The following is a 17,040-nucleotide window of genomic DNA, read 5'->3' on the forward strand; positions in this document are numbered from 1 at the left end:
GTATCAAGTGTCCAAATCACACCCACAAAACTGAGGGGATACTGCAAAAGCCAGAATCTGAGCACCGCTCATGAGTCCGACTCATTCAATTCCATTGTAACTTTGAATAGTCACAGAGCAAGTGACTATTCTTGTTAAGCAAGGACTAGCTGTAATCTCAAACCTTCCAGTATATGGGCACCATACCTAGCCTTTGACTTGAGATGCTAAGATACAATATACTGAGTTTGCGTTACTTAGAAAGTGCAACCCTTAGGGGTTTTTTGTTTTTCATTAAAAGAGACAGTGAATCATTTTTAAGAGTTTGGTGATAGAGTGTAAATAGAATACAGAATAACAGAGTTGGAAGGACCCTTGGAGGTCTCCTAATCTAACCCCCTGCCCCCTTAGGAGACCCTAAAAACCCTTCACCAACCATCCTCCTTCACGATCACTATCCTTTAAAAATATAAAAAAGCAGATGCCCTTATCAGTGCTGTATGATCTTTGAACCTTCTAGGCAGTTTAAGTTTTATCACTACCCTTTTTGTTTGAAAATGGAATATATCTCCCTGTTCCCTTTCTGTTTTGATTCCCTTGAGCTCACTTGCATCCAAGCTCTTTAAATTCACTATGATGGATGTCATAGTTCCATCTGATTTGTGAATAGGTTATATGTTGCTTCCTTACTAACAAGCTGACACTTCCAAATAGTGTTTTTCATTGAATCCATTGGAAACAGTTTTCCGAAGGTTGCTTTTCTGTGTCATGTGCCTTCCATTCCCCAGTATTACTCTCTTCTTTCAAATACCACCCATATCTTTTAGTCTTCTGCAGAAATTTCACCTTCTCAGCTACTCATCCACTCTTCATATTCTATGCAAATTTCAAGATTTTTGCTTTGATTCATAGCAGAAATAATCCCAAGAATATTATGTGCTTATTCTTTTGGAAAGTTATTGCTGTTAATTAGCACATTTGCCTTTTTTTCCCCTGTCAACTAATTCTTGAGTCTCATAGATGGCTGCATTTCTTTAAACAACACCCCCTCCCCCCCAAAAAAAAACCCCACTATCTTCTTACAATGGACACATGGGGGACCAACTCATTTGTCCAGTATAAGAAGATTATATGTTTTTTAAACTATTTCTGCTCAATTAGCCAAAGCCATAATAACACTTACAAAATCAAATATGGAAATAATAAATCTTCAGCTTGTGAATTTTTGCAACTTTACTTTAACAGCTAGAAGCAGTATTCTTAAGACACTTTCATAATTAGCAAGTCATTAAGTAGTTCTCTTTGTTTCCAATGCAAGTAGTAGGGCACACTATGGATTACTTTCAGTGTGATATTAAACTGTGGCCAAGCAGTTACAAAAAAAAGCTAGGTAATCCTCATTTGTGCTTCTTTCTTCCGTGACTGTGAGGAGAAACAAAAAAGTTTTGCTTTGATTAACCATGATTTGGCCACTGTTGTTCAGACTCGATGAAGGTTTTCATTGTAGGCACCATCACAAGAATTCAGTTTCAAATTGCATTTCATGCAACTGAGCTGGTTCCATTACCTTGAGTTACAGTTAGGCATAATTTGGGATACAGATGAAAGGATTAATATGATGTGCCCAACATAGTGCCTATAGATATCAACATAACAGCAGAAAAGTCCTTATTTGTTTTCAAGCCTTCATTCAAACTATTTTAAAAATAAATTTAATTTTGGACAGAATTACAAACTAAAAAGCATTGTTAAGAATCTCCAATTCTACACAGGGCTGATAGACTTTCTTAGATTTCTTTTTAAAGAATGTGAATGGCTGTAGTCCATAGCTTTATGTGCAGATGTGTCCATCACCAGTCCAGAAAAGGTAAACTGGGGCTTCAAAGTGTCTGTTTGAGGAGGACAGCTAGAGAGGATGGGAAGGATCAACTTCACCAGTCTGTCTTTTGGTCAGTTGTTATTATGTGATTGGTCTCGCTTATTGGGTCATCTCTTTTGCAAATGGGCAAACTTCCCTGGTTCTCTGGGTAACTATGATATTGTCGTGTCCCACTCCTCCTCTGACGGCCGGGTCGGGGAAGTCTGTATCAAGCGTGGCCACAGAGCCTCTGCAGCTTTGCCAAAGTTCTGTCAGAGTTCTCAGGGCAGGCAGGAGTCCAAGATGTGACTTCAGCAATCCAAATTAGACTTTGCCCGACTCAAAGAACGCCAGAAAGCAGATCCTTTATATAGGCCATGGGGTGTGGCTCCATGACTCAGCACTTATCCAGGCCTGCCCCTCCCTTCCTTTTGCTGACGTCGCCTCTCCATTCTCCGGAAGCGTGGATCCATACCCCCTCCAGCTGCCGGCAATTCCAGCTCGTGACTGGCTTCAGGTTCTTCATGTTCACATGCTGTGGGGGAGGGGTTTATTTGCTTGGTTTGTCCGGGCATGGTGCCAGGACCGGGGGCCGGAGGCATGCCAGGCCATTCGTCTTGCTCGGTCTGTCTGGGCATGGTGCCAGGACTGGGGGCTGTAGGCCTGCCAGGCCCTTTGTCTGCATTATCAGTCTCTGGCTGAGATAACAGGAGATGAGAGGGGCCCGGCTGTGGAGAGGAGGGTGGGTGAGACACAACAGATATGATCCCAACATTAAAATGTGACTTTTTCTCTGGAAAAGTTGTATACAACTTGTCTAACTGTGGCTAATCTAAAAAAAGCTGGGAGGAACTTCTGTTCACTGGGTACCAAGACAAATAACATTTAATTGCGTGGGTGGGACATTTTTTTCAACGTTTGCCTTTCTTAATAAAAAGAGAACATATACAAAGAGGATAGGATGCTTGACATTTAAGATAAATAGAAGTAGTGTACAATCAGCAGAAATCATTCTGTTTTTCTGAGGCCATAAAGGGAACACCTGTATATTTTGGGAGCACCTGAATCCTTCTATCTTTTTTCTTCTACCCTTTACAGGTTGATTGAAGGTATGCAGTGGGGTGAATGTGGGAGATCTTTTCTGTTAACCTGAGGAGGTCAAGAAAAGAGGGAATGGGATAAGAGGGCCTTATCCATTTGTGCCTTCTTTTAAAAATTGCTGGAAGAAAACGAGGTGTTTATACCAGATAAACAGTACCATTTCTTCGTTTTTGTTTAGTCAAGCAAAAGCTAATAACATGTTATGTGTCTAGGCCAGAGGTGGGGGAACTATGGCCTTTTTAGAACTTGTGGACTTCAACTCCCATCAGCAGAATTCATGCTGGCTCAGGAATTCTGGGAGTTGAAGTCCACAAGTCCTAAAAGAGCCATAGTTCCCCGACCTCTGAACTAAGCTAAAAATTGGGTGTTGCTATTCAGAATGCCATGCACATTTACCTGAGTGGAGTCTCTTGCCTTGGCAGTTGTTGCGAAGCTCTTTGGTCAACAACAGGACACAAGCCAAAGTGGCAGAAGAATTGGGCATGCAGGAGTTTGCCATTACTAACGATAAGACCAAACGGCCTGTCGCACTGCGAACCAAAACATTAGCTGATCTTTTGGAATGTAAGTGCTAATGCTGTTAATTCATTTTCCTTTTCTAGTGGTTTGATAGCTAAATAAAGTTTCAAAAGCAGGTGGTGCAGCACAATTAAAGGCAAGAACCAGATCAAAGAACCTGTAAGGTGGTGGCATAAAGAAAGTTTGTTTATATGATAGATGTGTTACCACTAGCTGCCATCCTGAGGATCTAAAATGTGTAGTACTACATCTGTATAACTTACACTAGAAAATGAATTGCTTTTCATTGTTACGCCTATTCTTAGATACCCCCCAACTAAAGAAACAAAGGAAAGAATTGACTCCCTTCTTTTATTTGAAATATAATCAATTTATAATTTCCTAAGTAGCATTGTTTCTAAAGGCACTGTGATGAAAACCCATATTGTAAATGGAACATTGCCTTTTTCTTAATTTTAAATTTGTTTGAGGGGTTTTTTTTTAAAGTTGTTCTTCCTGTGCAAGAGAAGTGGCAATAAATATCAGGTCCAAAAGGTAATCTTTATCCAAAGCATTTTAATATATTTTGTGAGTTGAGCGGGCCCAATGTCTCTTGCCAGATCCTTTTAGTAAATGGAAGTGGTTCACAAACAATCATAATTTATGGCCAAGGCTCTGAGAGTGTGTGCTTTGCTGTGATTTATTTCTAAAAACGTATAGTCTCCTGGCTAAACAATGGGATTTGAAGAGCTGTCTCTTTGTCTAGTTTTTCCGAATTGCTTCTTAATTAATTTGTGTGGATCTTGGCATTTTTCATTGATTCAGTTTTCAATTTTTTAAAAAAGAAGAAAGGCTATACCGCAATATAAAATGATGATATGTTTCTCAGTGACCTTGAATTAACCCAACTGCCTCAAACTCTGTTCTGAAACAGAACCAGGCAGGAAGGTGAAAGTTTCCTTAGTAGAAACTTGGTGGAGGGCATGTTAAGATAGAAGAGACTATTGTGGAAAGAGTAGGTAGGTAATGCCTGTTAGTGTATTAGGAACAAAAGTGGAAGAATTTTTGATTGGGATTGGAAATATCTTTCTTGACCTGATACTTGACCTGATATGTCAAAGTAGCAACCTGATTGAAAATTAAGCCAAAACACATCCTGAGATTACAAGGATGGGGAAAGCCAATTTGGGAGAAATTTGTTTTATAAGTGTAAAACAGCACCAGCTGCAAGAAAAGAAAATGTAAGAGCAAAACAGCAACAGCAGCAAGAAAAAGCCATAGTCCAATACTGAAACATTGCAAAGTTTAGCAAAATAATTGTTTGCTATTTTTTTCCAAGTCTATTAAACATTGATCTTCAGTGGAACTCACATTTTAAGAGTTTGAATTCCCACTTCTCACCCAAAAAGGAAAATATTCATAGTGGACCAATAACACAACAGCTTAATCTGGTTTTTCTCAATGTAGTGCCTTCTTAAAGGCACTTGGACTATAATTCCCAGAATTAATCAATTGTGTAGTTCTAAACTATACAAAGGACACTAGGCTGAAGAGTCGTCTTCATTAAAATACATGGACTAAAATACTGACTAGAAATAATTTGATCAGTTTGTAATTTAGATGAGTATTTTTTCAAACTTGGCAACTTTAAGACGTTCGGATGTCTACTACCATAATTCAGTTTTGTCAGATTTGAAAAAGAATTTATTTAGAGTGAGGCCATTACGCACATTTCCATCTTCTGTGTTTCTCCCAGCCAACCTTAGATGGAGATTGTAGCATTATGCTGTATTAGCAGAGTGAAACAAAAATCCAGAGTATAGCCCTTGTACCTGTAATCCTTAGAGGCACTCCCATACACACACCTCTTTAGGGCAGAAACACACTTCCCTGTGTAAATATGGAAAGTGCTAAAAGCACAAGCTTTCCTACAGCTCCCTCCACAACTCTTTGGTGTGTGTGAATTATTTGAAGTGAAAGACACAAGTTATTTCCTTGCTGTCTATTTCTGAGAAAATATATTCAGTAAATCAATTATCTGCTCTTGCTCTTCATTTTAACTCTTTTTACTCATGTCTTTCATATATCTTTTGTGGATAGTGTGGACTTTAATATCCCTGTAAAATTTTTCCTCCTTTTAGACTTTCCTTCTTCCCAAAATGGTAAAAACACTGTCATCCAACTATGTGTCTTTTTGATGTCTTAATATATACCATCGCAGGTCCACCGTTGACTTGGAATATTTGCAAGAGATTGTCTAGAAATATTAACGTGTGTTTGAAAGAAAGTGATATTCCCGTAATGTTTGGTTATCCCTTCTTCCTCAGCCTTTATCGCTGCTCTGTACATAGATAAAGATCTTGAATATGTCCACACCTTCATGAACGTCTGCTTTTTCCCACGATTGAAAGTAAGTCTCAGAGCGATTGTCATGTGTTACACAGCGGAGAAGCTGACTTTGCTATGGAATCCCAGCTGAACCAAGATTTTTGCTCTCCGTGTCCTGAGTAATAATAGAGGTTTTAAATCTCTGTTCTCTCCCATTAGTGGCTTAGATACACGTAGTTCTTGATTACTGCAGTTAATGAATCCTATGAAGAGATCACATTATTTGAATTTGCACTATTCAAAGTGACATTTCTATGGAAAATAGGGTAATTGCTTCCAGCTCAATGGAAATAGGCATAGTTTTTACACATAATTTTTATATTTTATTAATGAAATGCTGAACAACATTAAAAGTGAATAAACCTATGTCCAAAGCGTAATTTCTATCTTCTGCATTCTGGCTTCAAAAATGAGCCTCTTTGTTTTGAGCTTCCCTTGAACAAAACCTTCCTTTGCTCCATTTTGTATAAACTTAAAACATCTAGAACCCCAACATCTACAATCTTAATAGCAACCTTAACTGTACTTGCGCTAGCGTTAATTGCAGTTATGTTAGTCTTAGTTAATTGGATTTTGGCTTGCATTAAACGTGACGTAGTGTCAATTTATCAGTCACACTAAATCACTAAATTTGCATTATTTAAACACGCATAGGGACGCAGTGGCTCAGTGGATAAGATGCTGAGCTTGTCAATCATAAGGTCGGCAGTTCAACAGTTCGAATCCCTGGTGTCGCGTAATGGGGTGACCTCCCATTACTTGTTCCAGCTTCTGCCAACCTAGCAGTTCGAAAGCATGTAAAAAATGCAAGTAGAAAAATAGGGACCACCTTTGGTAGGAAGGTAACAGCATTCCGTACACCTTTGGTATCTAGTCATGCCGGCCACATGGCCACGGAGACGTCTTTGGACGCCTACTAGCTCTTCGGCTTTGAAATGGAGTTGAGCACCACCCCCTAGAGTCAGGAACGACTAGCACATATGTGTGAGGGGAACCTTTACCTTTACCTTAAACACACACAAATTGCAACGCTAGCTATACTAAGAGAAAAATACATTTGAAAGTGTTTTCCTACTTCCAATCCATTTTTTCCTGTGAACAGTTGTTATTTCATCCCTTTTTTCTTTCTTTCTTTTTGTCCATTTTAGGAATTCATCCTAAATCAGGATTGGAATGATCCAAAATCTCAACTCCAGCAATGCTGTTTAACTCTCAGAACAGAAGGGAAGGAGCCAGACATTCCTCTGTATAAGTAAGGAGAGCGATTTGTATACATGCATTATCACTGTGCGACTCCTTTTTTTAAAAGATTCCCATATGACTGGAATTAAGTATCACACCCTTTGTTCAAAGAAGGAATTAGTTGCTCTGATCAAATGAAAGTACACTGTTACACTTTGGATCTCAGATTCAGTTTAAAGCATTGGAGATGTAGTCAAGAAAGCTTGTGCAGGTGGGCAATATGATGGCTGTAAGTACAGTAGACATTGATAGTCTCAGACACATTCAATTTTCCCAAACTCAGTTCTCACTTTCTCCACTAGGATCGCTTTGGGCATACTTTTGCTTCTTAAGCTCACCCAATTGCTTCTGCAGGTGCAGCAATCATCTCCCAAGTTACTTTTCCTTGATGATAGAAATGCTATGAGAGGATAGCAATAACACTTAGATTTATGTGCCCCTTCATAGTGCTTTACAGCCCTCTCTCTAAGTGGTTTACAAAGTCAGCATATTGTCCCCAACAATCTGAGTCCTCATTTTCCTTACCCTGGAAGAATGGAAGGTTGGGTCAACTTTGAGCTGGTCAGAATCGAACTCCTGGCAGTGGGCGGTGAGTTGACCTACAATACTGCATTCTAACCACTGCACCACCATGGTCTCGAGATAGGTAGGTAGGTAGGTAGGTAGTTAGGTAGGTAGGTAGGTAGGTAGGTAGGTAGGTAGATAGATAGATAGATAGATAGATAGATAGATAGATAGATAGATAGATAGATAGATAGATAGATAGATAGATAGATAGTGAGGCTAACTCACTGCTCACTGCCAGGAGTTCAATCCTGACTGGTTCAAGGTTGACTCAATCTTCCATCCTTCTGAGGACAGTTAAATGAGGACCCAGATTGTTGGGGACAATATATGCATATGTATATTATTGTTGTTGTTGTTGTTGTTGTTATTTTATTTGTCAACAAGTACAAGGAAACAAGTAACAATATAAACATAGACATGGACACATGAAAAAGAATTGGCACAAAAGTTATAAGTAATCAAAACATAGCCATAAACACATAGAATGATTACATATAATTGGGAACAGTAGGACAGGGATGGTAGACACACTAGTACACTTACGCATGCCCCCTTAGGGACCTCTTAAGAAACATGAAAGATCTACGGTAGACAGTTTAAGGTAAAAGGTATGGGGATTAGCGAGATTAACAACAGGATCAGGTAGAGTGTTCCAGACATTTACTACTCTATTGCAGAAGTCATATTTCCTACAATTAAGATTAGAGCGAATTACATTGAGTTTAAATCTCCATGTATTATTATGGCTGAAATTAAAGTACTCATTTACAGGCAGAACATTTTGGTAAATAATCTTATGAACTAAGCAGGTCGAAATGTAGACGACGTAGTTAGAGGCTATCTAGACCTAAGATTTCAAGCCTGGTGGTATAGGGAATTTTATTTTGAGCAGAAGATTTAAGAACTCTTCTAGTAAAATATCTCTGGACCCTCTCTAATGAATTGATGTCTGAAATACAGTGAGGGTTCCAGGCAGGTGAGCAGTGTTCAAGTATAGGTCTTGCAAAAGTTTTAGCCCTAGTTTGGAGTATAGCGTTATATGCCCACAATATATATAACCCGGGGCATAAGAGACATTGGTGAACATTCCTATTTGCTTTCCAAGTAGTTTTCTATTTATGCTGTCTTCAGACATGATAGGAGTAGACTTTGGTTGTTATTGTTTAACAAAATGGTTACTTTTAGAACAGGTAGTATCTGTTTAACATATGTATGGGGGAAAAGATTGCAGAAAATGTTGAGATGTTTTATCATTTAGGATTATACATTTGGTCAAGGGCAAAATATTAAGGGTATATTCCATCCCATTCAAATAAGAAGTAAGGCTGTCGTAAAGGGTAAGGTAAAGGTAAAGATTGAAGTATGAAGTCATTCTAAAATATATGATGCAGTGAATTTTAGCCACATAACTATGTATATAGAGTGGAAGGTTATATCAGAAAGAGGAACAATTATTGATTGACAGAGGGAAAATTCTGTATTAAGCATACATAAATATTCACTAATGAAATGATGGCATTGTCTCATAAAATAATCTGCCAAGGTTCATCCTTGTGCTGTGACCTTTGTTAAAATAGTTGCATTTCTGTTCAGATGTCTTAGAGAGAGAATGGTTTCAGGACTGTTTGTTTTCTTTTGCTGTCTGTCTTGTGGCTTAGAACACTGCAAACAGTGGGACCTTCTCATGCTAGGACATACACCGTGGCTGTTTACTTCAAAGGCGAGAGAATAGGATGTGGGAAGGGACCAAGGTATGTAAAATGTTTGAATACTTATATATTCTATAAGCCTACCTATCATCCGTCCGTCTGTCCATCCATCCATCCATCCATCCATCCATCCATCCATCCATCCATCCATCCATCCATCTATCTTATCTATCTATCTATCTATCTATCTATCTATCTATCTATCTATCTATCTATCTATCTATCTATCTATCTATCTATCTAAGTGGGAAAAGAGAGCTATATGATGTTCACTGACGTATTAAATAAGACTCCTAAAAAAGTGAATTTTAGAAAACTTCTCCTTTTATGCATCTTAACCTGGGATCAAGACAATCTAAGATTCGTAGGCACATTGATTGTCAGTGTCAGGTATCCAAGGTGAGAGTGGAGAAGTGTGCCTATTAGTGGCATAAAGCAACAACTTGACACGATATTAAGTTTCAATTATTGTTGTCCCTGGGAGAACATTTTAAGTTCATAAAATATTCTTTCTGGTGACTTTGCTTAATGCCAGAAGGTCAAGAGATAACGTGCCAGTCACTACTCTTTATTCTGCCAAATATTTTAGGGCATTATTAATTTCTCCTTTTTTAAGTTGTAAGCTCCTTTTTTTTTTTTTACTCTCTTGAAATTGTGTTTGGGGGCATATTAAAAAGAATGATTGCTAGGGAGAGAAAGAATTTTCATTGGAGAGAGCTAGGACACAAGACAGTGTCCAGTGAGGGAATAATATATGGAAAGCTGGAGAAGAGTCACCCTGTTTAATGCTTTAATGCTTGGAAAGACACTCTAATATCCACAAGTTCTTTTCAAATAATTGAATTGAATTCCAGCAAATTAATAAGCTGGAACTGGGTGTACAATCGTGGTTTACTTTTAGTATACTGTTGCCTTCCCCTGCTTGGTGTCAAGGTCCAGCTAGATCTGGACTCAGTGACAGCTCAATCTAATCTGTAAACCGATTAGTATCTTCCAACCTGATTGTCCATTTTATGGAAAAATGATTTAATTAAGAAGAATGGGAAAAACATCTTAAAGTTCTCTACACGGTAAATGCCAAGTGCTGTCTGCAGAATAAATAACATTTAAAAGGTTTTTTTCACTTTTCCTTGACTGCACAAAGCATACTAATGTTAAGAATAACATTAAAAAAATCCCTAATAAAATAAGGTGGTTTGGGAAGAAACCAAACTTTGTTATCCATTTTTGCTGCTGGAGATGAGTTTTTTTTTTGTTTCTTTGTTTAATTGACTCTTAATTGCTTTTGTTAAAACAAATCGCCGAAGAATTTTGAAGGGGGAGGGGATGTTTAACTGTATGGATCTTTGTTTTTAAAATAATTATCTGCAAAGCCATAATATATAAGTAGTGGGGGTGGGGGACAGGAAGAGTTTTTATGGTAACAACTGCCAGTAATTATTTGAAAAATTAGTTACTGCACATCAGTTCTGGGAAGCTGTAACTTGCTTCTGAATTACATTTGTCATAATTTATTTATTTATTTATTTTTGCAGCATTCAGCAAGCGGAGATGTGTGCGGCAATGGATGCGTTGGAAAAATGTAAGTGGGTTTCTTGGAAATTACTAAAGAGTAGTTCTGAGCAGTTGTAGGCATTGCACGCAACAGAGGGAAAATACAGTTAACGTGAACAAGTGAATATGTTGCCCTAACATTGTTTACTATTACCATTCCTGTTAGTAAAACAATTTATTGACAAGTGGAACAAACAGTTTTAGGTTCTATTATCTCTGACGTCATGAATGATACTGAACTTCATGTTGGTTTTTAGGCAAGGTCTGCCAGTAAGCACTGACCTCCAGGCTCACGGACTTTCTCTATTCACCTGTGTAGCATTCACAAAATACGTGTAGTCCTCGACTTACGATGACAATTGAGCCCAAAATTTCTGTTGCTAAGTGAGTTTTAAGTGGGTTTTGTCCCATTTTATGGCCTTTCTTGTCGCAGTTGTTAAGTGAATCACTGCAGTTGTTAAGTTAGCAACATGGTTTCTAAATGAACCAGGCTTCCCCATTGACTCAGCTTGTCAGACGGTCACAAAAGGTGATCACATGACCCCGGGACGCTGCAACCTATCATAAATATGAGCCACTTGCCAAACATCTCAATTTTGATCACATGACCCTGGGGATGTTGCAATGCTTGTGCGAAAAGCAGTCAGAGGTCACTTTTTTCAGTGCCGTTATAACTTTGAACGGTCACTAAACGAAATAATTGTAAGTTGAGGACTTCCTGTACAGACTCCTGTTCTCATAACAGGTTGAGATTTGATTGCCACTCACTCAGATTGCATCCACCCTTCAAGATTGTCCAAAGCAAAAATCAAAATCACGAGTGCTTCCTTGATTTTAAGATTACAGAAAAAGAATCTTGGAAGAACTTCTCCCCTCCCTCCCTCCCTCCCTCCCTTCCTTCCTAACTTTCTCCTTCCTTGTTTTTCTGTGGGCTGAAATACCTCTTGCCTGATCCTTGTCTAAAGTTGCAGCCCCCCCTCCCCCTCTTGTCCCTCAGGGCCATTTTCACACACTCTTGCTACAGATTGCCCAGCATTTGTGATAATTTACCACAGAGTTGAGCAACAACTAGTATCTTGTGCACCGCTGCCCCAGGCAGCTATCATAGAAACTTGTTTGAAAAAGTTAAGAGGAGCAAACATCTGCAGAGGATTGCTTTGGAAGATGAGGATAGTTGTTGGCTTCAGCCTGAGGGGACCATTGATATCCACACGGGCTACATACAGTACATACTGTGCCTACATAGAGAATGAGGGCAGTGTGGAAAAGAACCGAAGACTCCGTTTCTAAATAAAATCCTTTCCCCCTGTTGAGAAATGTTGCTTGCAGGAGGTGAGCCGTTTGAAGTGGGCTTGTATTTTGGTGAAAGCTGAAATGTGGGGGGGAAATATTTGCTTGCTTGCTATTCTGCGCAACTTTTATGTCTAGCTTTCTCCCCTTATCATCATAATCCCTTGGAACCATTCATATTTCAGATCCAATCGTCAGGTACTCAGTCAAGTAAAGTACAAGAGCTCTCTGGCCTGGGTCCAGCAAAGCACTTAAGACCATGCTTAAATTCAGGCCTGCAAGTATTTCTCTGACATTGATGATCTAGGTATAGTGATTAAAATAAAGTCGCTATTTTGTTAGATGGGGGCAGTGTGCTCACCTTGTAAGACTGATGGCAAAACTCACAAGCTACTGCCAAATGGGAACCTAAATCTTTGTATTACAACCCTACGTAACTCTCCATCTTATTGAAACATCTGACAGAGGTTGCTCTGCCTTTATTTATTGAAGCAGAGCTTTATCGGACCTGAGCTTGTCCACTTCCATCAGCCAGCTTGTAATCTTTGGCCCACATTTTAAAGGATTGGCTTGTCTTTCATTGAATATGTGCTTCTGAGAGATTTTCATTTTTACCTTTCGCATTTCACATTTTACGTCCCTTGTTAATCATTTGCTTCATGGTATGAATGTGGAAGATACGGAGACCTGGGGCGGAACCTTTAAATCATGCTACAGTTCTTTCCCTGTAGCAGTGCTTCTCATCTTTGGCCATTTTAAGATGTGTGGACTTTAATTCCCAGAATTCCCTAGTCAGCATGCTAGGTCAAAGTGGCCATAATTGAAAAACACTGACTTATAACATGGGTACAGAATCTGAAGTCTCTGAGCCAGAGGTGCCTCTGGTCTTGTGGCCAGGGGTCCCCAACCTTTCTAGTTTCTGGGCCCAGTTTCAGAAGAAGAATTGCCTTCCAAGGACCAACAGTGTGGAGGATGGCTTCGCCCAGGCAATCTACATCTTGCACAGGCTTGCACAGCTTGGTTCCCAACAGGCCTGTACCAATCCATGGACCCAGGGCTGAGGATCCCTATTGTAGGCTGATCCTGGAGCCCCCTTAAAAAGCTATTCCTACCACTGGGCATTTTTCAATGTAAAGGAATTTAGGGCTGACCTTAGGGAAGGAAGGAACAAACCATTTAGGAAGGACCTGGAGAAGAGATTACACAGATCAACGATTGAAGCAAATGAAAGAAACTCACAGTAACCCTGCCTTGATTTTCTTTACTATGCTCTTATTTTCTATATGCTAGGACAGAAAGAAATATGGACAAGCTTTCAAGATTCTGTTGTTATACCCTCCAACAATAGAGTGGCAATCCTGGAATCCCTGCAATGCCAGTTTCTCAACTTGGTCTACCTCCAAGGCAGGGGTGCTATTCAGCAGGTTCTGACAGGTTCTGGAGAACCGGTAGTGGAAATTTTGAGTAGTTCAGAGAACCAGCAAATATCACCTCTGGCTGGCCCCGGAGTGGGGAGGGAATGGAGATTTTGCAGTATCCTTCCCCTGCCATACCCACCAAGCCACGCCCACAGAACCGGTAATAAAAAAATGGAATTCCACCACTGCTCCAAGGGCTGATTTAAATCAAGGCAGTAATACTAACTAAAAAGAAATATGCATGAAATCATATTATCAGGGGTGAAATGCTCCCGGTTTGGACTGGCTCACCCGATCCAGTAGCAATGGCGGCTATTGGTTTGGAGAACCAGTGGCAAAAATCCCTGCCCCCCCCCCCCCCGCCTCTGCTGAGCCACATCATCAGCAGAGGGTGTGTTGTTGTTTTTTACTTTTAAAAGTAGTTTTTCTTCAGCTGAAAACATGCCTTTAAAAGTAAAAAAAAGCCTTTGAGGATCCCGCCCCTCAGCTGAGATCAGCAGAACCTTTAAACTTAAAAAAAAAATTTTAAAGGCTCCTCTGGCGATCTCACCTGAGTTCCTCATCAGCAGAACCTTAAAAAACATGTTTTCTACAAGTAGAAAACTTCCTTTTAAGAGATTCTAAGGCACTTACCTGATTACTGATCTAACGCATGGCTTTCTCAGCCCGAAAGGAGCAGTTTCACTTTCAGTACCAGACAGAATCAGTTGTTAGCTAATCTGTTTCCTCAGCGAGCAACTAATGCTGGCTGGCTTTGCTGGCTGAGGAACTCTGGGAATTGAAGTCCACAAACCTTTAAGTTACTAAGGTTGGAGACCCCTGATCTAAAAAATATAAATAAAATAAAAAAATAAAATAAAATATTTGTGCAGCTTTCTGAGATTTGGTGTGTTTCTGCAGTGTTTCACTCTAACTACACAAACACACAAAATCTCACAAAGCTGTATGTGGCATTTTGTGTGTGTATGTCAGTTGTGTTGTGTTGTGTGGGTGTGTAAAATGTGAAAGTTGGTTTTTGAGCTTTTTGTAGCTGTGTGAGGTTCCTGCTTGTTGCAAGGGCCATTTTGTGTGAAGTGCAGCTGCTTTTACATTGTGTGTGTGTGTCAGTTGTGTGTGTGTAAAGTGTGAAAGATGGTTTTTGGTACCACTTATTGTTTTGTATACTTTGTTTATTATTTTTGTTATTTATTGTTATTGGCCATGCCCACCCAGTCATCTGACCACCAAGCCACGCCCACCAATTAAGCCACGCCCACAGAACCGGTAGGGAAAATTTTTAGATTTCACCCATGCATATTATCTCCTAATTTGAGCAGGGTCCCTTAAAGGCCCTGCCCAAAAAAGATTGCATACTTCTTGTCTTTAACTTAGCTCATATATTTTCAAAGCCAAATCAGGGATTCTCATGAGCAACAAGGTTTTATGTTAGCTGGCTAGGTAAGTCTCTACTTTACCTTCTTAGCCAGGATGTGTATGTCTGAATCATATTAAACAATAGAGAAATGTTGAAGAGTGATCAAGGTTTCTAAGTGATTCTGGAGAAAATTCATAAGAAAAGACCTCTCCAAACTTTGTCTTCTGTTGTAAACCAGTTGGCCAAAATGCCTTCATTTTGCACAGCTTCTGCAGAAATGCCTTTGTTCATTGGGATGAAATCTGAGCTGTTAAAAGCATAATCCACTCTTTGAGGAAAGACTTCTGACACTAGGAGATATCGGTCCCTCGGTCATGGTTTCTCTCACCTGTCTGGTTTCTCTCACATTGTTTCAGAGAAGTGATGTACTTAATAAGATCCCCTTGAGTTCAAAAACCGTCAAAGCTCCGCTTTCCGTAGCTCTTCCTTCACCTTTTGCTTCAGCATCATTTCCCAGGTGGTACTTTAAGTCTCCTGTTCCCAAGGACACCAGCTGTTTCGGCATCAGCACAAGCTCATCTATCACACATGGCAATTTGTTCTCTGGCACAAAATTCAACCCAGGCAACACTTTCCACATTGACCTTCCATCTGGCATCACCACTGTTGATATGTTTATACGCCTTATTTTGCACCACTTTTCCTGAGTTGTATTAACTGGTTTTGGCTTCTAGATTGGGTGCTTTGGTCTTTAGGAAGCTAATCGCTTCTCTGTCTCTGTTTCACACACACACATGCCTGTTACAGTACTAATAGAGGAAAATTGGCTTGATTAGCTCCAGATGGGCCTCTTCTCATCTTTGATGAAGAATGATAGAATTTTTCAGGACTTCTCAGCATAATCCATTCATAATCTATGTTTTATGGTAGAATTTTATCATCACAATAAGGATCTTTCCAGCTCTCCTGCTGACATGTTTTATGGTAGAAGCTTGCTGAACAAGTATTTTATGGAACACAAGGATCACTCATCTTCTTACATTCCTAATATGATCTCTAAGCAGATCAACTCAAACGGATCTCTGTGGAAACTTTCATAAAGTAGAAAATACAGTTAAATATTCTGTAGCTTTGTGGTAGCATCTCAACCGAATCCCAATATTTATTATCGCACTGTGACTTATCTTACTCCATTTAAATCATCCCGATTGCTAACAAGTGTGATAAATTTTATTCACATAAATCAGTTGGCTACTTCAAAGTAAATAGGGGATTACAATCAAACCAATATGTGCAACAAGTACTCTTTATCCTGACTTGGTAATACAATAATAACAGATGGATGTTATATTTGATGGTGGCAAGATCATGTCATTGGCTGGCTTTTATTGATATGAAATATTTCTTTTTGTCTCAGATAATTTTCCTCAGATGGCCCATCAAAAACGGTTCATTGAACGGAAGTACCGGCAAGAGCTTAAAGAAATGAGGTGGGAACGAGAACATCAAGAAAAAGATCTAGATGATTCAGAAGACATGAGAAAATAAGGGGGAAGGAAACAGTAGTATATTTGCTTAACTTTGACCATGTCCTATAGAAAAAAAAAACCATCCTGGTTTCATGAAACTAAATGAAATCATGTTTGCTTTTGTGGGGGTTTTTTTCATTGTTATTAATACGTTTTATCTCCATTTTGAGAGGCAAAGCTGTATTTGTAAAATTTAAAAATGATTTTTTTCGAAGAACATATGCTTTCTGAAGAATGCCGTGTCTCCAGCTTATGTTTGTGAGCAATAAAATGTTTTATTTCAAGGTATGTCATCTTCTAAAAATAAGGAAAATATAGTGTTATTCATAGTGTTGTCATATGAAATAATAATGTATTAAACAGAATGCTGTTTTCCACTACATTCTGTGTGTGCCACACTACAGTTAAGAAGATTTATACTATAAATCATGAACTCAAGGCACAAATGACCAGGCTCAAATTATCCTATTTTAGACACATTATGCAAAGAGCCACTTCTTTAGAGAAAGCTCTAACACTGGGGGAAATGGAGGGAAAGAGAAAATGAAGAAAA

At 39.1% G+C, this 17,040-nt stretch overlaps 1 protein-coding gene across 4 annotated transcripts in view; it reads left to right on the forward strand.

Moving 5' to 3' along the window:
- DROSHA (drosha ribonuclease III) overlaps positions 1–16,771 on the forward strand; it is a 119,729-nt gene extending 102,958 nt beyond the window's left edge. For all 4 annotated transcript variants that reach the window (XM_058175250.1, XM_058175252.1, XM_058175253.1 and 1 more), the window contains 6 exons: positions 3,361–3,502; positions 5,764–5,846; positions 6,973–7,076; positions 9,292–9,384; positions 10,878–10,924; positions 16,376–16,771. In XM_058175250.1, coding sequence (XP_058031233.1) covers positions 3,361–3,502; positions 5,764–5,846; positions 6,973–7,076; positions 9,292–9,384; positions 10,878–10,924; positions 16,376–16,506 — 600 coding nt within the window. In that variant the 3' untranslated portion in view covers positions 16,507–16,771. The remainder of the gene's footprint in view (positions 1–3,360; positions 3,503–5,763; positions 5,847–6,972; positions 7,077–9,291; positions 9,385–10,877; positions 10,925–16,375) is intronic.
- The last annotated feature ends 269 nt before the right edge of the window (positions 16,772–17,040 follow it).

Source organism: Ahaetulla prasina, chromosome 3, assembly GCF_028640845.1.
Source record: "Ahaetulla prasina isolate Xishuangbanna chromosome 3, ASM2864084v1, whole genome shotgun sequence".
NCBI classification, from domain to species: domain Eukaryota; kingdom Metazoa; phylum Chordata; class Lepidosauria; order Squamata; family Colubridae; genus Ahaetulla; species Ahaetulla prasina.